A 26041-nucleotide genomic window follows, 5' to 3' on the forward strand; every position below is an offset into this window, starting at 1 on the left:
TATGGATGTGATATTATTGAAAGCTCCAGAACAGCTAAATGAACAACTGACACCAGCAGCTGCAAGTTTTAAAAGAGTGAGTACTCAATGCTGTGTGACAACACAGCCCTTCTCTGCTGGGACCTGCAGTTTCTGAACCAGAACTGTCACTGGTAAACATGTCTGCAAGTCTTCATCATGGTGATATGATATGTCAAAGGTGAATAATTTTAATAGGTGTATTGAGTAGATGGCACCTTTTTTTCAGCCTGAATGGCCCTGGTCCCTCTGGCTGCATGCATGACTGGTTCTTAAATATCATTTGTAGTGATGTTAAGCAGTCTGCAAAAACTTCTCATCTTACCAGTCAGCCGCTGGGGCACACCAGGGCACTGTGTAATTCTAGGAAATAAGTGAAGCTTCCACTGATATCTGTTTATAATATTTAATGCAGCCGAATTAAATGGTCTTACACTTGTATAGCGCCTTTCTATGCTTTTACAGCACACTCAAAGCGCTTTCACATTATTCGGCCATTCACCCATTCGCACTCCCAAGCACTCACACAACTGGGGGTTCAGTGTCTTGCTCAAGGACACCTCGACATGTTGACTGGACAAGCCGAGAATCGAATCCTCCGGTTAGGAAACGACCCGCTCTACCTCCTCAGCCACAGCCGCCCCCGATTGAGATGCGTCATGCAGCTGCCTGTACTGAGTTTGAGGAGGGATATTTTATAGGCTAGTTCCAGCAGCACCAATGACTCCTCGTAACCCTGGACCTGTGCGGCTCGGTAATCAATCAATTTTTTTTTTTTTTTTACCGTTTTTACCGTTTACACTGCTCTACTGGCGCGCTTTCGAATTACAAACTCCCTCAGTGGTATGTGTAGTCAAACCCTATTGGTGTATGAACTGATCGCTACAGCCAATCAGATTGAGCCTTCTACCATGCAGAAAAAACTGAAGTTGTCCTGTTTCCTCGATCGGTAACGTCTACGTTCGGTGAGTTATGTTGAATTAATTATATATATTATATATAGACGGTACTTTTTCTGTGATATATATTACATAATTATATTTATGTATGGAGGAGTTCAACGGGGGGAGACAGTTAATGTTAACTTTTAGTCTGTCGCCGCCATTATACCACCGAAGAAGCGTATCCCGCCTTCTATCTTCGGTATTTTCTTCTTCTTCTTCTCCTTGGTACTACAAAGTAAGCACCAAGTGGTAAAGGGGTTTAGTTGTTAGCCAATCTAGCAACGACGTCAGCTATCAAGAATTTATCCCATGGTTGTTTCATTAGCTTCTCGGCTAGCAAGAGAGCTAGCTACCACGCAGTTAAGCCTTGTCGCTAGAAAGATGGCCATCGTTGTATGTTACCATCACAGTACTAGTCAGCGATAATACAGCTGGCTAGCTAGCAGCTAACAGTTAGCTTCGAACAGCTGTGGGTCTGTCGTTCACGTTAGCTCAGGTCAGACCCCAGCAAAACTGTCAAAGGGACTAACATGAGGCTTACTCTTAGCCGGCGATTGCATTAAATGTGACTGACTGGTATGTTTGTCGTCATTGTCCGCTTGTGAATCAACATCGGACTGACATTGCCCCTGTCGCAAATACTCATAATTACTGGCTCGTGTTAGGTCATCCTCCATAATGCAGGTCATGGACTAATATACATTGCGTTTTAGGTCCACGTAGCTCACTAATACCAGCGTGTTTCACGAAGGAAGGGTACTGCTTTTGCTTTCAGGTAAATGGCCAAAAGCCGATACAAATCATGGCCGAAATAATCTGAGAGGCCCCATGTCAAAACTTAGTTATTGAGCCCCTGCTCTCATTAGGCCCCCAGATACCAACCAGCACTCAAGAGATGAAATGTTTAGTTGAGTAATCAGTTAAATGATTGACAGTAAATTAATTGGCAAAACTTCAATAATTGATTAACTGTTTATCATTTTTAAGTATAATGTCAAAATTGCCCTAGTATCAGCTACATTTTTTGTGATCGTAAAATAAAAATCATGGCAGTAAAATGTATCTTTGTCATTAATGACGTTTCAACGCTCAACAATCACTTAATAAAATAATTATGAGATTATTGATAAAGAAAATGTTATAAAATGATTTGATGGAATAATATGGCCTTACCTGAGGTTTTCTGCATAATTACTTGACATACAAACATTTTATGTAGTTTGATTAAACAACTTTTAAAACTATTTCAATATAAACAATTTAAGTCTTAAAATTAGATCTTGACGTCATAAGATGGAGGACCAGTCATATTAATTTAACTTGTACACATTTATGACTAATTAGTGATCAATCAAGGCATGCACACCCAAGTGATATGCAATGAACCTAAGTACTAAATCAACAGCAGCAGTACAGCCTTGTGTGGCAAATTAAGACCGTAAGTTAAAAAGTGTATCACATTGTCATCTTTCAAAGGTATTATCGCAGTACCAGTTAAAAGTTTGGACACACTTTCCCATTTAATTCAATGGGAAGTGCATGTCCTTCAGTAGTTTTATTTGTTAAGTTCTTTTGTTGAAGTAAGAGTTTTGCTAGTGCAGTATGAAGTCTGACTGGTATCCAGTACGTGGGGAGGACTGAAGCACAGTATTTTCATTATAGTTACATTCAGTAGCATTATGAGCTAGACTGCGCTTCCAGTGGGTCCAATTACAGCACATATCTAATTGATGTTGGAGCTAAATGTCGGCTTGACCCATGAAATGGCAGTGAGAGAGAAACACTTGGCAAGGTCTCTACCTAAGCAGCAACCTACATGGTCAAAATAACAATTAGTCCAAGCTCAGTGCTTTGTGAGTCATCTTGGCAACCTCAGAGTTCGCCACCTGGCACTTCAGTCCAAGCTGTTATCCTGATAATATATGCAGGCACTTCATTTCATCAGGAGAGGGCAACCTAACTTCAAATCTAATGCACTGGTGGCTAGGCATTTGTATGAAGCTCACATTGTGATATTACTTTCACATTCAAATCATGTTGAGTTTTGTGAACTGTTGCACTTTTATTTAAATCAGTTTTGCATTCCTCTGTCTCTTATGAAATGCTTTTGATTTCTACTCCCATGGCAGCTATGGAGGCAACGTCAGTGTACATGTGCTTCCCCTGCTACCAGGAGTTCAACACTCTTGAAGAGGTACTCAAACACCAGTTAACGTGCACTGCTGATGAGGAACAGCCAAACACATCCGGAGCCACCCCTGTTACTTTTCCAGTGCTACAGGCTCAGGTAAATACTGGCACAGTCAACACTTTGTCATGTGATTGAGTCTGGGTGTTTTAAGTACAAGGATAGACAATCGTCAGCTTGTCACTGCATAAAAGCTTCTGAATCATATCTAGAGAATGACATTGAAGTAACATGTACAACTTTAGTCATAAATTGATTGAAGTGACTTCATAAAATAGGTTCAAGGTCTAGTGTATCTTCATTTATTTGTTAGGCTGGATTCCCCTTTCTACTTGCACTACACTACAACACATGCATGCACATACATTATACTAGTAAACATTTTAAATATAAGCTGAAAAAACTGGATCTGAAAAACACACTACTATGATACTTTAGGGACAGACATTTATCTTTAAAATGTCCGTGCAGATTCTCAGTCATCAATGTCATAGAAAGCTGAAAAACTTAGAAAAAAATCAACTGGACTAGGTTTTTAGGTCGAAGACGTTTCACCTCTCATCCAAGAGGCTTCACCAGTTCTGCCCGACTGGCATTGAGTTGGAGATTCTTTTGAGGACAGTGAAGTTCAGATCTTCTCCAGAGAACGTCGCTAGTTTGAGAGAGGAGTCGAGGAAGCAATTTTTGTCCAAATAGAACACCCCTCACTAAATAGGGACCGTGGACTAAAACACAACTTGTCATCCATCTACAACTTTGTTTTGAGATCTCTGCCCAAACATGCCCACCAGGACAATAGGCGTCGGTTCACAGGTGAGGGTTCAAAGACAGGTAACGTCACTCACCGATACTGGGCTATAACGAATCAGTCATTAGGGGACATTGTTGGGCATCAAAGGACTGAAACACCACCGATGGGGATAAATATCTCTGACTCATCGCCAGTTGGGCAGAACCGATAAAGCCTCTTGGATGAGAGGTGAAACGTCTTCAACCTAAAAACCTAGTCCAGTTGATTTTTTTCTAAGTTTTTTCAGCTTTCTGAGACATTAATGACTGAGAATCTGCACGGACATTTTAAAGATAAATGTCTGTCCCTAAGGTATCATAGTAGTGTGTTTTTCAGATCCTTAATTTTTACTGCGTTAAATTAGCAGTGGCTGTCTACTATAGCATACAGCTTATTCAACAGCTTTTTTTCTAAGTACTTAATTGCTACCTAGACCTGCTTTCTGTCTAGAGTAATGGCAAAATAACACATTAGCACAGTGTTTATCAGAGTAATGAGTCACCAGTGAGGCAAACAAGTGTAACAGGCACAAAAGTGGCAGCGCTATAAGTGGAATGATTATGGATCATGGTGTGCTTTTAGCTTTATATTTCAGAATGTATGACATGTTTCATATCTCAAATTAGCTTGGATCTGTTGATTCACACTTCAGTTTTGTCAGTTAATTTATGTTGTAACATATTGGCCTGTGGAAAGAGGAGTTTTTCTTTTTTCTGGTCATATGATTTTCAGTTTCCCCTTTCAATAGCAAGAGTACTGCATTTTCCACTACCATTTTTAGGGCATTTTTAATTAATTGTGCAAATCATAGTTTATTAAAACCGGAAGGAAGGGGAGCAGAAGAGCCCAGACTGAGGTCCAGCATGTCATATTTACACGGTGTCCTCTGAGGCCAGGTAAATCACCAGAATGTTCCTCCAGTAACTTTTTTTTTTTTTTCAAGAGAATTGAAAAAGGAAAACAAGTAGGGTTTTTTGTCCCTTGTGACAAGGCTATCCTTTTGCTTCTGTCTGCAAGGGCTACAGCCTGTGTCATTTTAGTGTTTTCCTGCTGTGCACTAAATGTATCCTGAATGTAAATTCAGTGGTATTTCTCTTGTGTGGCTCAGTGAATTTGAGACCCCTGTGGATCTTTTCATAATGCATAGTATTCATAGTGTGCTTTTTTTCCATTGTGTCCTGTTTATAATATGTTCTCTTGGAATACATTTCATCAAATGCTGAGCTCTAGCAATACAGAGTCCTGCAAAGACACTATTTGCTTCAGAGTTTATCTGTTTAACTTTGACATATTGAACTGATTCTTGGTGCAACTGGTACTTTTTACTTTTACCTTTTTTACCACAGCTTCAGAACACCCTCAGGGTTAAAAGCAGTCATTGGCCTTTGTTTAGCATCAGGGCATGGCTGGGTGAGTTTCTGCCCAGACTCCTTCTTACAGTCTTCAGCACACGTCCATAAAGCACGGTCACTGTCAGGGCAGACAGATTGCATCTTGAGTTGCCAGCGGGAAGAGGAGCATGAGAAATGCATCAGTCAGTGCCATGCTTTCTCTGATGGATTGCTCATGGGCCTTCTCATAGTTGAATCAGGTGGAGAAATATTGTAAAACCTCTGCACTTTATGGCTTCTTGGCCCCTATTTTGCCATAAGATGGTTAATTGCAAGCATCTCCACTTCATTAGCTAGATGATCATAATTTATGTGTACATTATGTGACACGGACTAAAACAATGGCTCTTTCAAATGGATCCTGAGGGCTCTTTTAACAAACTTTTGTGCCCATCTCTCAGATTAGTAATTCAATCCAAAGTGTAATTAGCACTTCCTCTTTTCTTCTGTGTCTGAACATGAGACATACTTAAAAGAGAATGAGCTAACCTGGAACTGTCTCCCCAGAACTGCTCACTAAACAAGTTTGCCTTGTAAGTGATTTAGTTCATCAGAAGTGCACCCTGCTCTGACTACACAGATTCACCCATCCTTATTTCCTTTTTGGACCAAAGTGTAACTCATTTGCAAACGTCCTTATGAACTTAGTAAAAATATGCACTTTACCTCTCACACCATTAGAAGAGCTCCAATATTGTTTCAGAAATTAGATAATGAAAATCTGTTTGGGCTGCCACCTGAGAGCTTAAATCCTTTAGTTTTCTAGTTTTAAAAATTGTAAATGTGTCAAATGCATGGTCAAGTGTTGTTAGATATTAAATTTGGCACACTATAATTTGACGTGCACTATATGCGCTTCATTCAGTCTTGATGTTCTGGTGGCTCACAGCTTTTCTTGCTGATGATGTCAGTAAAATTAGTTTCTGCCAGTTTTGTAGTTTAATACACGGAAATTGGAAAAACTTAAAAAGGTAAACAGTAGACAAGCTGTTGAAATGGCTGATTCAAATAAATATAAGCTTTAAAGTTTTCTGTATGCAAATTAGAAAAAGAAATACCAAGATACATTTATTCAGGATTAGACTGGTTTCCAAGCTTAGTGTGGGTAAATGGGCAGTGCAGACAAAAGCTTGCAGGACAAGAGTAGGACCAGGTCATTCATCATATAGGGATGTGCTTTTGTGTTTGGGGGTATCCTCCTCTGTTGAGGCCTCAGCACCGGTTAACTACACCCAGTCAAGCCATAATAATTTTGAGTAGCCATCTGGCTGTGTTTTGGCTGATTAAAACTATGCACAGCAGCTGTTGAGTAAGTAATAATGGAGAAATATAAACCAAATACAGACCTTGTGCACTTGTCACATATTGTAGGTCAAAATGACTCAATGTTTTATTTTCCTGTGAGTATACTGTATGCTTACAACTGGTATAGTATAAATACATGGAACCTCCAACTTAAACATGAAAAACACTGACTTGTCAATTGTATTAGTAATAAGCATGACTTATCTGAGAGGGTGAGGCCACACTACTTGGGTACTTAAAGAGTAAATAAAAATGTTCAGAATTTTACAGAATTTCAGTTTTTCATTGTGATGTTTCCTTTGAAAGATGTTGGTTGGAGGTGAAAAAACTATTGATCAGATATGTGAAAAAAGAAAAGCAGCACAGTCTCGGTTTTAAAACTGTCCGAGGTCTTTTGTGCACAGTGTGAAAAGCCCTATTCAGAATGTTAAAGACCTGTCCACTTATCAGAAGAATCACCAGTTAAAGATTAGTGCTGCATAACAAGGTTTAAGCTTTTTGCATGTCAGAGAGAGGGAGTCGTTTTTGGTGAGCCAGGGTTCACGTATGATTGAGCTGTGAGGAAGTTAGCAGAAATGCTAGTAGGTCTTATGAGTGACTTTGTGCACATTTGTGAATTGCCTTACACGCCTTTTTGAAATGTTGTAAGTTGACTAGACTGAACAAAAACTCTGCATCTTTATAAAATGGCATAAGTTCTCCACCGTGTCAAGCTTCAATAGAGTTGAAACGTTTGCTAGTGGCAACAGTTAGCCTGAATTATTAAGAGAGTAGATGACGATTTGTGTTGAATGTGTGGATGCAGGCGAAGAGGGGGGTGGTTCTGGGATGCTGGAACACACCGAGCCTTCTCAGTGTCGTGGGCCCAACTCAGTGAAACACCAGTTAGTGAGACAGTGCCCCCCCCCGATGACCCCCATAGGCTTGCCTTCACTCCTATATCCATACAGAACTTGTGTTGGTGAGATTATAGCTACAGACTCACCAGAATTGTTAATAGTCTTCTTTCATTAGACAATCTTGATAAAACAGTGTCAGTGGTTGGTCAGCTGAGCAGTCCCGGCTCGCAGAGGTGTTCGCCAGTTCGACCAGCCACTGCTTAACCTGGGCAATACAACACTGATGCTGTTTGTCAAGCCACATACTGTGTCTGCTCTTTGCTTGGATGAGGATTGGATTCAGGGATGCTTTGTCTTAAGAGCAGGTTAGGTCTCAAAAATAGTGTTGCTTATTTTGGGCCTCTGAAAAATTATGATGGCATGGCTTGCCACCCCCCACCTCCCTTTTGGGGACAAATAATTGGTAAACATCATTTAACTCGTATACTGAGCTTCCATATAAATGCTCTCCTCCCATTCTTTGAACCATTTAACTGTGTATTATTGAAGATAAACCAGCTTTCTTTACATTTCAGATTAGTTCAAAATATTGAGGTTGATTTTGACTGATCCTGACTTGCTGCTCCATCCCAGGCTTGGTTGATGTAGACAGAAAGCAGTTAGTCAGACTGTGCTTTATAGCCAACAAAATTATATTCTGTGCCACCCTGATAAAAATGCATTTGTCCTTTTATTGACAAGATTTAAAGCTCTCACCAAACAATGTAGCTTTAACTAAACATAACTTGTTCCTTGCCTGTGACATAATGTTTTAACATTTTGCTCATGACACAGTTAATAATATTTTATTATTCACTTTGATAGCGTGGACAAGCTAAGCACATCACTGTAGCTTTAAAATGCTGTGAATTGTGCCAGTTTCAAGTGGCAGTGGAGACACGAGCTTACAGTCTTTTAAAGGTTAGAAACAGTAATTCTCAGCAGACCATGGGCCAAGCCTTTCTTATCTTCAACTGGTTATAGAAAGATTAAATTATCTGCAAAGTTGAAGGTTGGTGCAGACTATGACCCCATTAACATACAGCTTGTATTTGAAAAATGCAAGTTTGTGCATAAGCTGCAAGGCAATGCGTGTTTATTTGTATAGCACATTTTCATGCACAAAGGCAATTCATGGTGCTTTACATAATGTGTGCATGCATAAAAACATTAAAATGTAAATTAAGAGTGGATGGAAAAATAAACTTATAGTGTCAAATTAAAAGTATAGACACCTCTAACAAAAGAGATATTAATTAAAAGCAGCAGAAAAAAGAACAGCGTGTAAGTGCAGTCAGAATGCTATTGAATCAGCCAGACCACATCTGGACGTCTTCACTACTTGCATAACTGAATACTAAAACAAAAGCCCACACATTGTTACTTTATGTGAGACATGTTAAATTGTTGTGACTAAGGAAGTTTCAGATGTCTTTAACCTTGACCTTGCTGTTCTGTTTCCATCGTGCAAATGGATGGAGAGGGAGAAAATGTGATACCCAGCAGACTGACCTCAACCTTTGATAGTTATCAGTCACGCTGAGGCCTTATCTCAGCTGTCTGAACAGTCTCAGGGGAGCCTTGGCTCTAATTGACCTCAGTACCCCAACACCAAATTCTCATTCCTCATCTGTCAGGCCCATTAAAATTCTAAAGATTTCATTATGAATCAACTTGAAACTGTTATTTGAATTGTATTGCAAATAATTTCATTTGTACACAGAAACACCAAGAACAAGTTAAGACAATTTTTGATTTCTTTCTTTTTTCATCCCTTGTCTTTGCAGCAACAGGTAATAAATATATCAAGAACAGTTGCAGTCACACAGATTCAAGGCCAAGCAGGACATTCTTCTGTGCTACCTGTTAAGAATATATTAAATCAGTGTGGAGCCAGAACTCCAAAGCTGTCATCAGACCAGCCCAGAATCCTCTATCAGTGTGGGGACTGTGATGAACTTTTCAAGACCCTGGACCTTTGGCAGCAACACCGTAAAGAAGGGACATGTCAGCAGTCCACCTCTGGGAGCAAGTCAGATTTTACTTCACAGCCCGAGGCAGAGACTTCCTTAGCTCAGAGCTCCACTTCAACTCTAAATCCTAAAGATTCTTATCTCTCAAAGACTCAAACTAGCAAGAAACCTAAGCCAGAACCAGTGGAGGACGTTGTAACAGACGAAGAGAAGCTGCCTGTTGCCGAGGCCTCTTCAGCTCAGAACTCTGATCCTCCTGTTTTCGAGGTGACGGCTGCGACATCAAATCCAGAGGATTCGTCTGCCAAGAAAAGAGGGGCAAACAAAAAGCCTAAGCCTGATCCGGTTCTTCTGTGTGTGGACTGTGGCTCATGCTTTGGCCTGGTGTCTGAACTAGTGGCCCACCGCAAGACCCAGCACGGCTTTGAGGAAGCCCTGCACCGCTGCTCTGTGTGTGGGGAGTGCTTTCTAAACACCACCCTGTTTCTCTACCATCGCAAGCAACACCGGCAGAAAGGTGAGGAAAAAGTGGGAGCTGTTGCTGAAGCAGCATCAGAGGACATTTGTACCCAGAGCAATGGAACTGATGAACAGGAGCAGGATGCCACTCCCTCCACCACCAGTGTGACCTCCACTTTCACACAGCCAGAGTTGTTTATGTGCACCCAGTGTGGGGAGAGCTTCAGCGAGGAGGGAGAACTAGTTACTCATCGTAAGCAGAATCATGGCCTGAAGGAGCCACTACACAGTTGCTCCCATTGTGATATGAGCTTTATGAATACCACCCAGTACCTGTACCATCGCCGTGAGCATTGTATTACATCAGGGAAAGAAGTGGTAGATATAGCTGAAACTGCTGATGAGACAGCTAAAGCTGAAACCCAGGATACCTCACAGAGCTCAAAGCGGCTGCGTTCCCCCCCTGCCTCGGCTAGTGAGTCAAGTTCACCTCTTTCTAAGAGAAAGCGGCCCATTTTCAGGATCCTGAGTGGTACCAGCGCACTCAAAGGTAGGTGGAATTACTTGTTTTAGACCCAAATTAAGGGATTTATTGCAGGATGTTTTGGTCTCTAGTGATCTGTCTTTTGTTGTCAGGAAAAAAGGGTTCTAGTGTCAAAGAAGAATCAGAGGGCAGCACTGCAGCAGACTCAGACAGCACCAACCACCCTCTGCCTGCCAAACTGATGCAGGACTGGGCTCGCACGCCGCTGCCCCACGTTTGCCCTTACTGTGGCAAAACCTTCACCCGACGCGTTTTCCTCCGCACTCATGTGTACAGCCACACTGGAGAAAAGCTCTTCACATGCAAGGTGCCAGTCAAGATTTGTTCAAGTCTGAGGGATAATTTGCTTTGATGTAAATGTCATTTATGTAACGTCGCTGATGCTGAGAAGATGATGAAATGCTTTGAAGTGGAGGCAGATAAGATGTGAACCTCTAGCCTCATTATATTTGACAGATTCTCCAGTATCATTACACAGTGGAAATTACTTGGAAAATTATGATTTGAGCACATTTAGTCATGTACAACTTAATCTTTTTCTTTTTTTTTTTTTTTTTTTTTATAATTTAAAATTACTTTTGTTGTGCAGGTGTGCACAAAGTCCTTCAGTAACTCCCAGAGCCTGCTGCGCCACAGCATGAGCCACACAGGCGCCAAGCCCTTCAGCTGCGATGTTTGTGACAAGAACTTCTCCCAGGCAGCCACCCTGAAGAGACATCAACGCATTCACACATCAACAGAGCCACGGCGCAAGCGTGGACGAAAGCCGGTACGCCATTTTCTGTTTGCTAAAATAGTTCTCAACATATACAGTGTATAATGGAAAAACGCTACATGAAATTCAGATAATTCTGAGATTTGTGTGGCTGTCATCAGTTGTTTAGTTAGTAGGTGTCACACTTTTGAAATAGTAGATGACTGAAAAAGAATTGTCCTTTTTTGTTGACCTTGACTGTTTTATGTGCAGGTGTGTACTTTGGACAGTGAGGGATCTGCTCATCTGTTCCCTTGTCCTCACTGCCCGTCACGCTTTAACACGGAGGATCAACTTAACCATCACAAGTAATAATACTTAATCAAATTTTAGCATATTTTCTTTGCATTTTTATTTGAGTGTAAGTGGAATTATCTGCAACTTGTTAGAAAGTTGGCCATATTCAATCATTTCAAGCCCTGTTTACTGTGTAAATACATTAGAATTACGGCAGGATTTAGATATCCCCCAGTCGCCTGGAGCTGTAGTAGTAGCTGAGCTGTGTCCAACTACTAAGAAAGACCTTTAAGCTGTGTAGCAGGTATACTGACTGAGATGTGTGGGTGCCCTTGGGCATCAGTCGCTTTGACAGACAGAGGCCCAATAAATTGAGATGATAACGATAACAACCCAGGATGGAGGAAGAGCCTGTTCCTGTCCTGCCTGGTTGAGCAAGGAAGAGAGGATAAAATGTGGTGGAAAATAAATTTTTTTTAAACCAGCAGGACAGTGATCTCGTTGTGGATGTTAACCGTGCAAAATTAAATCTGAATGTTAGTGCTTTAATGTCAATTTTTTTTTAAAGTCAGTGCGTTGGAGAGTGAAAAGCAAAGCAAAGAAAAAGAAGCTGAGACACTAAATGCCGTCCTGCTGTACACACTCACACACACACCTCTAACAAAGTTCCTTTGCTCGCACACTTGTGATTATCCTGATATTGAAATGTAACATTTTGGCCACGTTCTGCTCTACTAAAAAGTAGGAATTAATGTTATGCCTGGTTGAATTTTTGATAAATGAAAATGGTCTATAACATGTCAGAAAAGGAAGAAGATGCCCATCATAGATTGTTTTGTTTGAAAAATAGCCTCAAACCCAAAGATTTTCACTTTGAAAATAATGTTAAGTCAGCGTCCAACTGCAGACTTTTCTCAGGGCTACATCTCACCGTCTTTATGAGCAGATGGAGCTTGCTCATATGTCACCTGCAAAAAAAGGTTCTTGAGTTAAGATGTTTCTTTGTTTATTTTCATGGTCAAGAATGAACTCTGAGCTCAGCAGAGACAATCAAGTTCCTACCAGAGAGGTACAGCAAATGATAAAGTGTTCATCTTAGTCAGTGGATACCACCATGTAGTACTAATACTGCATGTTCAGCATCACCTCTACTCATTAAAGAACATCTGGCTGGGAGGAGAGGTGACCCTGACAAAACATTGAATTCTCCCAGTCGGTTCAGGGTCAGCTGTCCCTGATATATTGATTTCTGTTGTCTGCTGAACAGGGAACAGAAACAGCCTGGCCTCTTGTACACGCCTTGAGAGGTCCTTGTCCATCACCTCTAGCATCCTGCTTTACTTTAAGTCATTTTATGGTTAAGTACTTTTGCTATACATAATTCATATGCCTACATGTATGTTTTTAAACTTCAGTATCATTCGTGTCTGTTCAGATTCTTAGAAGCTGCCAAAAGTAACAGTGTTTTCTTTTTTTTTCCATTCTGTGAAAGCAGGCCTGATGCAGCAGTAGGTGAACACATTCTAATACTTTTCTCCTCCCCTAAGGCACATCCAGCGTAACATTATGCAATGGATAAATATAGTCTTTCATGCTCTAACTCCGACTCCTCCCAGGTTACTGCTGTTCTTTTATCTCCAGCCGTTCAGCTAATACGCCTTATTTAACCTGAAGCACAGCTATGCACGCAGGCAGCTTGAAAACAGAACATGAATTTTTCCATCTTTTTATTAAGTTTTTTCTTTTTATTTGTGGGGCTTAGGTGTAATTATTCATTTTAATTGAATGTAGATAATTATTGCCTACACCTGCGAGGCATGCTGTTTGCCGATTTCCCATCTGGATATGTTTGGTTTTTAATATTTGTGAGTTTAAAAAGTTTGAAACTTATCATTGTCTGCTATATAGTTAAATAAGCTTACTTTGTTGTGTTTGTGCACTTGGTTACGTGTGTTTTTGTGTTTAAACAGACTGCTCCACACCAGCCACCCGTTCCCTTGCCCTGAATGTGGAGCGGCCTTCAAACGCAGGAAAGACCTGGACCTGCACTCCCTCACTCATCAGGGTGAGAGATCAGGGCTTGGCCTGACATATATTATTCACCCCCATATTTGTGCCGTTGTCCTTACATCTCTCTTCTTATTGTACATCCTTTGTTTTTGCAACCATTTCTTGTCTTCCGTCTTGCAAGTTCATGTGCCTCATTAAAATGGACAATACGATATTCTCATCAGTACAGCATGCAGGGTGTTGCTATTGTTTAAAGCAATAAATTCCCCCATCAGCTTGTCTGGGAAGTCCTACATCCATATTACGTGTATTGTTCCTGTGATGCATTATGTCCGTGACTTTCCATTGATTTGCATCCCATATGGAAAGGAAGAGGAAGGTGAAGGTAAATGAATTGGGTCAACATGTTAACATGTTGACACTTCATCTAAATTAGGGGGGCGTTGGCATAGCAACCTTGTTAGTTAAGCGTGATGAGTCAGCGTGCATCAGGCAGAGGCATGCGGTTCCTCTGAGAAAGATGATTGGAGAGATTGATCCATTGATCAGTTCAGGGCCATAGGCTGAAATCGTAATTAGAGGGTCCCAGTGGTGAGCAGGGTGGGTATCCCCCCCCCCCACTGGGCCAGACAGTACAGATGGTTAGCAGATTGCAAACTGTTGGTGTGATGACCTGTGGGCATACTGATGAACCATCAGTGATTTTTTTTTTTTTTTTCCCAGCCAGGTTTTCAAGAACAGCCCAGTTAGAGTGAGTTTGCTTTGCCAAAGCACAACTAGGGCATCAAGAGATTAGAGCTGAAATGATTAGTTGATGAACTGATTGGCCAATTAATTTGCAACAATTTTGACACTCAATCACAAAAACCCATTTTATACTGTATAAATAATGAAACTTTTGAAATTGCCATCATTCACTTTATTATTTACATCTCTTCTTTGTGACTTAGACTTTTTCTGATGTGTCAAATTGTTATGTAAAAAGTATTTTTGTTTAATCACTAATTGCAGAACACGTTCGGGGCCAGAGGGGCCAACTCCTTCCTGTGTGTTCATATTAGGAGCAACCACTGACCACAGTCACAATCTTCCATTGTTTGTTGAGACTAAAAAACTGTCTGCATCTGACACTGTTGCCCATCAGTGGCCATTTCTGTATGCAGGCTATCACCTGTCGCTGCACGATTGTTCACCAGACACTAGCATGGCGCAGTAGCTGCTTGTAGTATGAGGAGTCTGACAATATGTCTGAACTCTGTCACTTTTTCATTGTAGACAAGGAGCCAGCGAACTGCCCTCACTGTTCATCACAGTTTGTGAACCAGGCAGTGCTGGAAATCCACCTGCAGCGCTGTCCAACTTCTGAGGAGGAGAGGAACACTGGCCGTGGACGGGGGCAGGGGCGGGGACGATGCACCGGGCAGGTTAGGAGCGCAGAACATCATTATTGGTGGTTTTTTAAACTTTTCAACTCCAAGGACATTCAAAGAGTGAGAGAGCATACATAGGTTTAATAAGAATGAAGCGAGTACTTGAAATGCTGTGTGCCTTTTTTAAAATCAGTTTATTTCCATCTTTTTTAAATGATTTTTGTCATATTGCCTTTATTGGATAGCTGACATTTGAGACCAAGAAGAGATGTGGGAATAGGGAGAACGGGGTGATATCTAACAAAGGTCTCCCACTGTAATTGAACTGTGATATTGTGGCTACATCCTGATTAGACCATAAAATCAGCAGTCTTTTTTCTTTACGTTAATTGCCTCCCTCTCTGTCTTCGATGTCCTTACTTTGTGGTTTGTCTCCCTCCTATCTCTTTTCCTCCCTCAGATTGAGTGTGACCTATGTGGCCACCGTTGCATGACCCAAGAGGGCCTCGACCTTCATCGGTTATCCCACACAGGCCAGACACCTCTCAAATGCCCAGTGAGGCCTTGCCGCCGCCGATTTACCTCCAACGGTGCCTTGGAGGAACATGTGCTGGCCCATATCCAAGGGACGCTCAGCAAGTCCAAAAACCAACCTCGCTTCCACTGTCAGATTTGCCAGAAGGAATTTGCCTACAATTCCACCTTCAGTGTTCACATGAGGACACACACTGATGAGAGGCCCTTTGAGGTAAGGAGGAGGGTGGTGGTGTGTGGTTCTTGCATAAAGAGGGAATTTCTCTCCACCTCTTGAAACATATTTTGTCCTTTTCCTACAAGGCTTTCAGTCATTCTAACACCTGTATTTTAAATTGAAATCCAGCACTACCTCATCCCCGCGGTCACACCTTTTTTTAGCTGTGGCCATCTCTCCGGCTGCGGACCATGACCATTTATGCAGTGTCCTACGGGTGTTTCCTCCCCCAAGTGTACCTGTGATTAATGGCAGGGCTGAGTTAAGGCCTGTCAGTGCCCCTCTGTGTCTGTTACTATTCTGGGACTTTCTGCCTCTCCCTCTACTGCTCTGGTGATGAGGCGGGACATCAACTATAGACCCACTCAAGCCCATCACAGCACATCAGTCTGTAGAAATTGATTTAATGTTTGTGGCTTTGCTTGGAGTCATATCTATCAGGCAGGCTAAAAACTGAGGTTCAAGCAGTATTGGTCCTCAAACACAGAGGCAGTTTTGGAGGATTAGTTTTAATTTAAATCAAATATAGTGTGTGTTCCTGAAGGAACACCTATATTTGCTGAGTATATAAAGAGCAAACTCAACAGGAAAGGCAATTTTATTAGAGAATAATTCACAGAGATACTGAAACTGCAAAACTGACGATAGGGATTACAGTTTCAATCTGAGTATCCTCAGTAAGTATCAAAGCAAAGCACAACAAAGTTAATCGGGTGTCTAGTTATGGTTCATCGTCTGCACTCAGGTGGGAGCAAACAGAGAGCAAATGTGAGGGTGGCAAGTCATTTATTAAGTAAAAATTCCCAACAGTCTGCTTCTAGCTTCTTAAATGTAAATATTTGCTGGTATTCTTCGCCTTCAATGGTAATAAACTATATTGTTGGGCTTTGCACAGTTGGTTGGACAAAACAAGAAGACGTCACCTTAAGCTCTAGCACACTATAATGGACTTTTCTAATGTTTTATAGACTGAGACAATTAATCGATTATTCGACAGTGAAACAAACGTTGCGGGGTAACACACTTGTCATTGTTATTGCTTTGTATCTGTCTTTCCCTTTCTGTCTACACACACACCCTGTTCTCTCTGCTCCTACTCTGTCCCAGCCAGAAGTGCTGCATCTGCAGGAAAATATAAATTGCAGTTGAGTCTGTGCACTAGCACTGTTGTTAATGTAACTTATATTTTCTTGCCTCCTTACTTTTTTTTAATACTCTTTTATGCACTTCCCCTTTTCCACTTTTTCATCCCTCCACCAGTGCACCAAATGTGGCAAGCGCTTCCGCCAGCTGCCCCACCTTCAGGACCATGAGCGGATCCACAGTGGCCTGCGTCCTTTCTGCTGCTGGATTTGCGGTAAGAGTTTCAGCGTGGCTGCCCGTCTCACCGAGCACGCCCGCACCCACAGTGGCGAGAAGCCCTACCCCTGTCATCACTGCCCTGCAGCTTTCCGATCTCGTTCTAACCTGGATAAACACATCCGGCTACATGGAGAGCTGCCTGAGGAAACCGCCGAGCAGGTGGCACAGGCAGCTGAGGCCGCCCAGGTCCAGAAGGTGCTGGAGGGGGCCAAGGTGCTGTCCTCTCTGGCCGCCGCAGGAGAGGCTGAGTCTGGCTCTGTGCAGACAATTTATGTCCTGCAGGGGGGCGAAGGAGGCACAGACACTGTCATGATCCCATCTGATCAGCTCAGTGGCATGGAGGGAACATCGCAAGTCGTCATCCTGCCCACGTCTGTTCTGGGAGCTCAGACCATTACAGTCCCCACTATCACCATGGATGGAAATGAAATCACCATGGTGGAGGCGTCACCGCAGCACGCCATTGAGTTCATAGTGGAGGAGACTGTATGAAGGCAGTTCAGAAATTTTTGTGGAAAGGAGAACATGGTTTAGACAGAGTGAAACGTTTGTTGAGAACATCAATGTTGATGGAGTGAACAGTTTGGTAATTAAAGGGTGTGCAGTTGTTACCTTTATATGAATATAGTTTGATAGGTTTCTAAGCCAGTTTAAATAAAGGTCTCCTCCTGTGAACAGTCATTTAATAACATTGTTGAAACAGTATAAAAAGTAGTGAAACTAGGGAAGAAATGCTCAGGAGAGGAGACTGTACCGTAGATTAGTCATTTGGGAAAAGGTTGGAGAATTTGTTCTTGATTGTATTTACAGCCCTTGTTCATAAGGGTAAGACTGGCAGTGGCCTGTGAAATGTCTTCTGCTTTCTTCACAATAAAAAGCTTCAGCTTTCACATCTGTGAATGTCAGTCATTTTATAAGGTGGATGACACAAGGGCATTAGTCTCATCCTATCAGAAGAGATGGACTTCATAGGCCCTGCAGTAAATTGCCACATCTGCCTTTTGACAAACAGTGTGAGGACCTTTGCTGAAAAACGGACGGACTCTGCACCAGTTAGTGTACAGCTCTTCAAATCTCTTTGTCCCACTCTGTCACATACACCCTAATGTTCTTGGAAGGCACAATAAGGTAGAATTGTGTGTATAGATCAACCCTGATGTTCCAGTAATTTGTAGGATGTTATTGATAGGTTTTGTGCTGTAATTAAATACAGTAATAACTGAAATACAGCAGGATTTATGATGACCTAGCTGAAGTACAACATTATGCAGTGGCAACTAGTGTAACGAAATTATCCAGCACTTGCCGTATAGTTATCAAAAATAATGATCCTATTTGTGTGTGAATGGGAAGAGCCATAATGTGATATCAGTTTTGCCAGCGCTGCAGTAGCCCATTATTGGCTTCTGAAGTGCAGTTTATGGCTGTCTCCCACCCAGTGATTGCTGACAGGGGGGTTTGAAACCACACACACATAAGCACTCAGTCTTAGTTTGTTTTCATGTCATGGAGGGAGAAATGCTGATGATTGTGCGGGTAACTGAAATGAGGAAATGGCAGTGTTTCTGCAAAAAGAGAAGCATATCAGGACTATGAGGGCTCCCGAGGAGCAAAAAGAAGCCAATGCCAAGAATTTCAGCTGCTCTTCATTACTTCTCTAAGACACTCAACAAGCAACCAAACAATAAACTTGTTGTTTTTTTTCCTTTCCTTAGCAAATCTTGAGAGCTGTAATTGTGTTGGAGTGCAAGTTTATCATATCTGCAGCCTAACGCTGAAACTGAAAACGAGTAATGAAATAGTTGACGCTGGCTGTGAAATCATGAGACCTGTACGCTGAGGGAGGCAGTCTGACTGCAGTATAATCTTTGTCTTTCTGCTGTACATAGGACAGCGTTATCTGGCTGTGCTCATTCCTTACTCAGACTGAACCTTGTGGCTTTGTTTTTGTTCTGAATTAGTAATGACCATGGGTGAACAGATTTTTCACACAGTCATGCACTTAAATGCAGTTAAGTCTGTAGTTTAACTAAAAGGCTTTGAGTGTGATATTTACGTGATGTTTCCAAGATGTTCACTGACATGTCTGATCTGGTTTTGTTTGCAATATGTTTTTAAACCACCACCAGTTAAGAAAGTATGCTGTTTAACAGCTCTTTGTCAAACCGCTGAATTAAATGTCCTTCATTAATGACAAAGTAATAATCTTCAAAAAAAAAAGAAAGAAAGAAAACACTGCAACTAGTCAGAGACACTGCAGTGTTCATGAGGAACGATTTCATCTTTAAAAACTAAACTGTTAAAATCTAGAAGCTCCAAGGTCATCGCTGTAAATTAAAGATATTTTCACCTTTTATTAAAAAAGCCTGCAGTTCACAGGAAGAACAGTTTGTTTAATTGAAAACACACCGTTGAATAAACGGGCTGTTGTGTGAAAATACACACAAATTTACATACAAATGATTTATAAGCATGCATGTACATAGCTGAAATGAATATAAACAACTGCAGGAGCAGCACCTGAATATGATTTTTTTTTTTTAATGCAGTGAAATTTATTGGACAACTGTGATACCTGGAAAAAAGAGAAACGAGCATGTGCAGTAGCTGCTGTCACCCTTTGACTCTCACCTTGTTTTAAACACTAAAAATACCCAAGTGACCCTCAGGAGGCAATGTGGATATTCAGCTCCCACAGCAGTAAACTAGCGGACATCCCAGTGTCCCGTGCAGGTGGAGGACATCAGGGCCTCTGTTTCTAGCTCATATCTCCAGGTAGGAGCATGTAGTGGAACGGATAGCTATAGATAGGTGGACATTTAACACCATTACAAGTTGCTTTAAGTTTTATTGTATCTTTTAAATAAACAATGATATTTGGCATATTTTTTCTGTTTTCAGTGTAAAGCTCCAGATCAAAAGCATTTATACTAAGTGGTAGAATATTTTTAACCATTTTCAGCTATTGTATCAACATTATTGCATTATTTTAGCTATTTAATGTTACACCACATTATGTTTCAACTTTGTGTTTATTACTTTTGGCCAGTGCTAATTATCCATTACTTTTTTCATTATTTTAAGCTGTTTTAACTTTTTGCTAACAGTCATCACTTGTCCTTGTTCCCATTTCTTTTAGTTATTTCAAATATTTATACAGTATAATGCTTTTTTGTTTCAAGGATATATGATTTTTTAGCTTTTTTTTCTTTAAGCTGTCTTCAACTACTTATTTTAGACTTTTATTTCAACCATTTCCCACAATTTTTAGTTAACATTTCAACTGTGTATCCATTACTTTTAGCTTTTAATTTTTGACATTTTCTCATTTTAGCTAATATTATTTGAAGCCATTATTTTAGCTATTTCGACCACTTATTCATTGTCTACTAATTCAGTAGCTGTTTCCACACTCATCCATTGCTTTAAGCTATTTCAACCACTTATCTGTAATGTCTAACTCTTTTAACCATTTATCCATTATTTTAGCTAACTATTTGTACAATTTGTTATTTCTGGATATATATTTTAAATGCATTTGTTTCGTCAGCATTCCATTTCAGCCATTTCAGCCATCGAATACTTTTAGCAAGCAACTGAAACTATTTATCCATAATTTGTAGCTATTTCAACCATTTTTCTATTTTGGCTACAGATCATTTTTACTTGAAATGTAATTTCCACTTTTTCACACACAAAGAAGAAGTACCCCTGGAACACAAGTACCCCTGGTTGTGAGTCACTGGTGTAAACTATTCTCCTAAATAACAAAATAGCAAACAAAAAGAAAAGGCACATTAATAAATGCTATGAATAATCAGTACTCTTACCTTAGCTGTCAGTTTTAATTGGACTTTTTTTCAATCTGCTGTACGGGCTTTTAATGTGAAGTAATGTAGTGTAATGGTATAATGGTCTGTCTGAACGATGCACTACGGAACTAAGCTACAATATCCTGGAGACAAATTATAGTGCACAAGTGGAAGTAAAGCAAAATAGTCATACAGTAAACTTCTGTACAGTCACTGTGAACCCAGTGAGTCCCCAGAGAAGCAGTAAAGTTGTGCTTTAGTGATGGTATTTTTATCGACATCTCTGCAAGTTGGAGATGCCGGATAAAGATCTGTTTCGGAGCCAACATGAAGGAGTATTTATGTTTTGATGACACAGTGAAGAAAAGATGCAGTTTAACAACAGGACCATTTTCTTCATATATGATAATTGCAGTATTCCTGTGATATTTTTAAAGTGACATGTCTTTAAATACTGTATGAGCATTCATAACCAATTCATTGCTGTACTTCATGCAAAATAAACCAAATAAATAAATAATCATGTCTTATTTACATGTAACAGCTGATTTCATCCTGCCATTAAACAAAAAATTTAAATAATACTGCAATATCTTTCTGAGTGATGTAATATAAATATCACAGCAAAACTATCATGTAGCCCTTAAAGGTCAAAACTTTTACCACTGAAAATCACATTTAGTAGCTAATGCTACAGAAGAATGAAAGTACCATAAATCACTAAAAAAAGGTCAAAGTACTGTATATGCAGTGTTATGTAATATGTCCCTGTATATGGGGAGACAGTCGTGTTATATTTATACAGTGTATACAACACTGCAGATATACTGTAGCTGCATACTGCTTGGGGTGTGGTGCATGTTTGCATTTAGCCAGTCTGTGATTCTAGTATGTTTTTCTTTTTTGCACATACATCCTAGAAGAGGGGAGGCTGGTTAAGATCATGTAATTACAACATGATGAATGGTGTATATGTGAGGTTTTGGCAGTCTAAAATCAAAGCATCAGCACTGATCTAACTATTGTTTATATCATTAAAAATGAATGTAATTTAATACAATAATTCCTGCTATTTGCTGTGCTATGCAAATTGAATTACAGTAAATGATAATACTGATTCTCCGTCTCAGTTGGAAAAACATTTCACTTCTCGTGATAATCTGTCTCGACAAATAAAGTATGAGTTAGGGGGTATGTGAAAACATGATGTCGCCCTTTGTGTTTGACTAAGTGAGCGCACAAGCTACTGCTGACTTCCCAACTCTGTTATCATATCCTAGTTATTAATGTATGATTGACCTATTTAAGTAATAGTGTTCATTTATCATTCTCTATTCCATGTGATTACACTTGTTTTTTTTTTTTGCTTGCACATGCTTCCTAGCCATCCTCTGTCCTTTTTTCATTTTCTTTTTCTCCTTTCTTTTTTCATCATCACTCCTCTGCTCTGTCTCTGTCTCTTCCTCTTTCCCCCTGTGACATAGACTCTGTCTCTCTTTGCTGAGGTGGCTGTACCTGGTGTGACTTTGACAAAGTAGTCTCCACGCATGCAGTGGTGTATTTCTGTGTGTGTGTGTGTGTGTGTGAGCTGCTGCGTGTTTGTGTGCATGCAGCGTTTGCACTTGCGTCATTTTTAGTTTGCCTGACCATCTTTCAACCTGCACACTGAACACATGCATCAGTGTGTATGCAGCATTCTAGCACCATACGTCTGCTGCTTATGTCATACTACACTCCTCTGTTAGGTCTCCCATTACTCCTCACTTTTTCATCCCTTGCTCTCTTGTTCATCTCGCTTCTCCCTGTGTGCTCATCTTCTTTAACACCCCCACCTTCAGTTCCCCATCTCTCTCTCTCTCTCTCTCTCTCTCTCTCTCCTCCGTCTCTACCCCCTCCCTAATGCTTCTTCCTTCCTCTCTCTCTCACTCATTGATAGTGAAGCATATGTGACTAGAATCCTGGAGGAGCTAATCATTATTCCACGAGCAGAGCTCAGTGCTTGGGCAGAATGTCAAACCCCCACCCAGTCTCCCTCTCCCTCCCCACTTTTTCATGCTTTCCAAACAGTAGTTAACATGGAAACTACATTTGTCTTCTACAAAAAGAAAAATTAAGGGAACACTCTTCTAAATACATATTCACAATTACAAGCACTGAGCTCTTCACACCTGCAGCAAAGGGTATGTGTAATGGTTGAGTAAGGTTTGCATTTGTACTGTCTATGGTATTTAGAGTGTGCATGTGTATGCGAGACTGTGTGATACGTAGTTGTTATGTAAAACACTCCACATCAATTTGTCAAGAACAAAGTGGTGTGGGATGGAGATGAGAGAGAGACAGCTGTTGAATGCATATTTAGTGAGAGAAGGGAGAGTGGAACACAGAGTGACAGCAGGCTTTCAGTGAGGCCTAAATTGCCAGTAATATTAAGTTAAATTCCTGATTGCATTTCTGCATGGTGGATTATCAAAATATAGTATAAATAGTGCTGAGAACCACAAGATGGGTAAATTAGACCAGAGGTTAATTAGACAACACACACATGCTGGGACTATAGGGCGTGTGTCAGTGTGTGTGATGGAATGAGAGAGACTCCCCTTGACTTCCTAAAAACTGCAGCTGTGGGTCACAGTCAGGGGGTAACACTGGCCCTCCCAACCCTTCAACACACACTCAAAACATAAATACAGAATTTTAGATTTGCGAGTTGGTCGGATGCAGATGCAGTCATGTCCAGACATCTACACAGAAACACACATAGCAAAAAATTCCACGTCCTGAGAAAACCTCTGGTGTGACATGGCGGCAGTCTAATAGGCTCAAGCGTGAGTAGTAGGTGTCCCAGCGCTGTCCGCCCACTGGACAAAGACATCTTGATATGCAAAATGAATAGGTGAAAACATGATGAAGCATTGGGTGGGGGGTGCTGTTTGAAACCAAACCGAGGAGACAGCTCGGCACTGTCACATACTGTATCTGCCCCGCTGTTGGATTAGTTGACAGCTTAGTGCACAGACCAAAGCCGACACATCCAAAGGCTCAAATCAGAGGTGATTAGTCAGCATAAACTGGATCTACGTATGTTCCCACTGTGTGTATATAAATTTTGGTGGATTAGATCAATTTAGATTAATTATTGATATACACATGGTAGGTTTAGTTCTCATTTTGTAAATTTAAAATCTAACAGTAATCTTGTGTCCTAACATCTATTTTAAACTCTTTCAAAGCATTATTTACAAATATCACTGCAAGGCAACACAATGTTATCACTAGCAGTTGAAGAGCCACCTCATGCACAGAGCGACAAAATCAATGATTCAACACACTGTGGTGAGTTTAATAGCCTTGGAGGACATAAAATGCTAAGGGAGCACTGGGGCTGCAAGGTTAAGAAACAGATCTATATTGAAAAGGCTACTTTGGCTGACTAGAGCACCAGAGAGGAACAAAGATATCATAAGGTCAGTATCTCAGTCTCGTTAGGGGGATGAGACAGTGTGATGCGATAAAAGTGGGGTATGGGGGTTTTAGGCAGTGACATCAGACTGCTGTCTTCTTCCAGTGGGCTCATGATGTTGTGGAGTTGTGCCTCGTATGAGCGAACATTATGAATATGGAGGAGAGTGTCATCTCCGTTCTATGAGCCCTGTATGAAGTGTCAGGGGACTCTGGTGAGAGGAGAGATGCATTGTTTGAATGTACAATATGCGTGCATGTGTACACTCAGTTTTGAGAGTGGGCAAATCCTTGTCTTAAGTATCAGTGAAATATGCTCCATTGCCAGTAAAAGCCCTCTATGCAAAAGTAAAAGAACTAGCACCAAAACGTGAAGAATCGAAAGTACTCCCAATGTAGAATAGCTGTTTCTATAACTGCATTATATACTATCATACAGTATACAGTATGTACAGTATACCCTAATGTGTACATGGAATTAAAATTCTATAGTCAGTCAAAGTGGAGCTCATTTTAACTACTTTATTTCCACCAATCAGCCATAACACTATGACCACCTGCCTAATACTGTGTACACAGCAGTCAGTGTAGCAGTTGGCTGGCACTCAGGCCACTGCAGCTCATCAATGTGCAGTATTTCTTATTTTCTCCCACTGTAACAGAGATTCAAACAAAATGGAATCTTTTGAAAAGGATGAATGAAATTTAGAAGTTTAATCTACAGTAGGTCATCAGTGAGCCCTGGGTGTCCATGACCCTGTTGCTGGTTCACTGTCAGTCCTTCCTTAGACACTGCTGATAGGTACTAACCACTGCAGACCAGGAACAAGACCTGCAGTGTGGGAGATGCTCTGACCCAGTCGTCAGCCATCACAGTTTGGCCTTTATCAAAGTCACTCAGATCGTTACACTTGTCTGTTTGTCCTGCTTCAAACACATCAACACATCGAGGACTGAATGTCCACTTGCTGCCTAATATACCCCACATACTGACAGGTGCTATTGTAACAAGATAATCAGTGTTGTTCACTTCACCTGCCAGTGGTCATAATGTTATGGCTGATCGGCGTATAGTAAATCTTTAAAAATCAATAATTTTAAAAATCCTATCACAAGCACCTTTGTTGCATCTCTCTGCTGCAAACAAATCTTAATCAACAAAGTAACTTGTAAATAAAGTTGTCAGATAAATTTAGTACATCATTTCCATCAGAAAAATTGTGGAGTGGAAGAATGAAACAACTGAAACTTTCAGGTAAAGTACAAATACTTCAGAATTGTTCAGTTATTGTTACTGAGTGAATGTACTCCATTACAAGTTTGATCTAACATCATGCCCAGTATGTTTACCTCTGCTTCTCCCAATCAGTGTCATTATGTCAACATGTGCCCAGATGTGTGTTTACATCTGATTCTGCTGTGTGTTTCTATGTGTGTGTACTTGTGTATATGCTTGTGTGTCTGACAGCGAATGATGTGTGTCATAGGGTAAGAGGCGAGTTGCATGGTGGTGTGATAGCGTTTGTCACTCTGAACATGTAGCCATGTCAAAATCTGTCAGGGTAGTTTACCTTGGCTGGGGATGTAACACATGATTACTCTCCCTCCCTCTTGTTTGTTGGTCTGTGTGTGTCTGTTTCAGATAATGTGTGTTTTCTATACGGCCAGTTTTTTTGCCATTTCCCTTATTTCAAATACTTATCGCAGAGACTAACAGAGAGAAAAGACGGGGGGGGGAGTTGATATTCATCTTTGAGAAAACTACCTAGGAGAGAAAGAGAGAGAGAGAGAGTAAA

The 26041-nt window shown here is 40.8% G+C and overlaps 1 protein-coding gene across 6 annotated transcripts; it reads left to right on the forward strand.

Moving 5' to 3' along the window:
* The first annotated feature begins 859 nt into the window (after nucleotides 1-859).
* Nucleotides 860-17864, forward strand: znf574 (zinc finger protein 574). Of its 6 annotated transcripts, none has more exons than XM_020610898.1 (10): nucleotides 860-983; nucleotides 3092-3249; nucleotides 9302-10496; nucleotides 10583-10797; nucleotides 11080-11259; nucleotides 11458-11552; nucleotides 13452-13546; nucleotides 14767-14915; nucleotides 15322-15609; nucleotides 16873-17864. In XM_020610898.1, exons 2-10 carry the CDS (start codon nucleotides 3094-3096, stop codon nucleotides 17464-17466), a joined length of 2967 nt encoding a protein of 988 aa, XP_020466554.1. In that variant the 5' UTR covers nucleotides 860-983; nucleotides 3092-3093; the 3' UTR covers nucleotides 17467-17864. The 6 variants fall into 6 exon arrangements, with proteins under 6 accessions (XP_020466554.1, XP_020466555.1, XP_020466557.1 ...); XM_020610899.1 differs by lacking the exon at nucleotides 860-983 and adding an exon at nucleotides 1056-1197; XM_020610901.1 differs by lacking the exon at nucleotides 860-983 and adding an exon at nucleotides 1056-1161.
* Nucleotides 17865-26041: the final 8177 nt, after the last annotated feature.

Source organism: Monopterus albus, unplaced genomic scaffold, assembly GCF_001952655.1.
Source record: "Monopterus albus unplaced genomic scaffold, M_albus_1.0 scaffold107.1, whole genome shotgun sequence".
In the NCBI taxonomy this organism is placed as follows: domain Eukaryota; kingdom Metazoa; phylum Chordata; class Actinopteri; order Synbranchiformes; family Synbranchidae; genus Monopterus; species Monopterus albus.

Coding starts and splice junctions, on each gene's coding strand:
- znf574 (XM_020610897.1), top strand. CDS start 2,934: ATGCACTGGTGGCTAGGCATTT. Junction 2,956..3,091: donor GCACTGGTGGCTAGGCATTT/GTATGAAGCTCA, acceptor CTCCCATGGCAG/CTATGGAGGCAACGTCAGTG. Junction 11,553..13,451: donor GATCAACTTAACCATCACAA/GTAATAATACTT, acceptor GTGTTTAAACAG/ACTGCTCCACACCAGCCACC.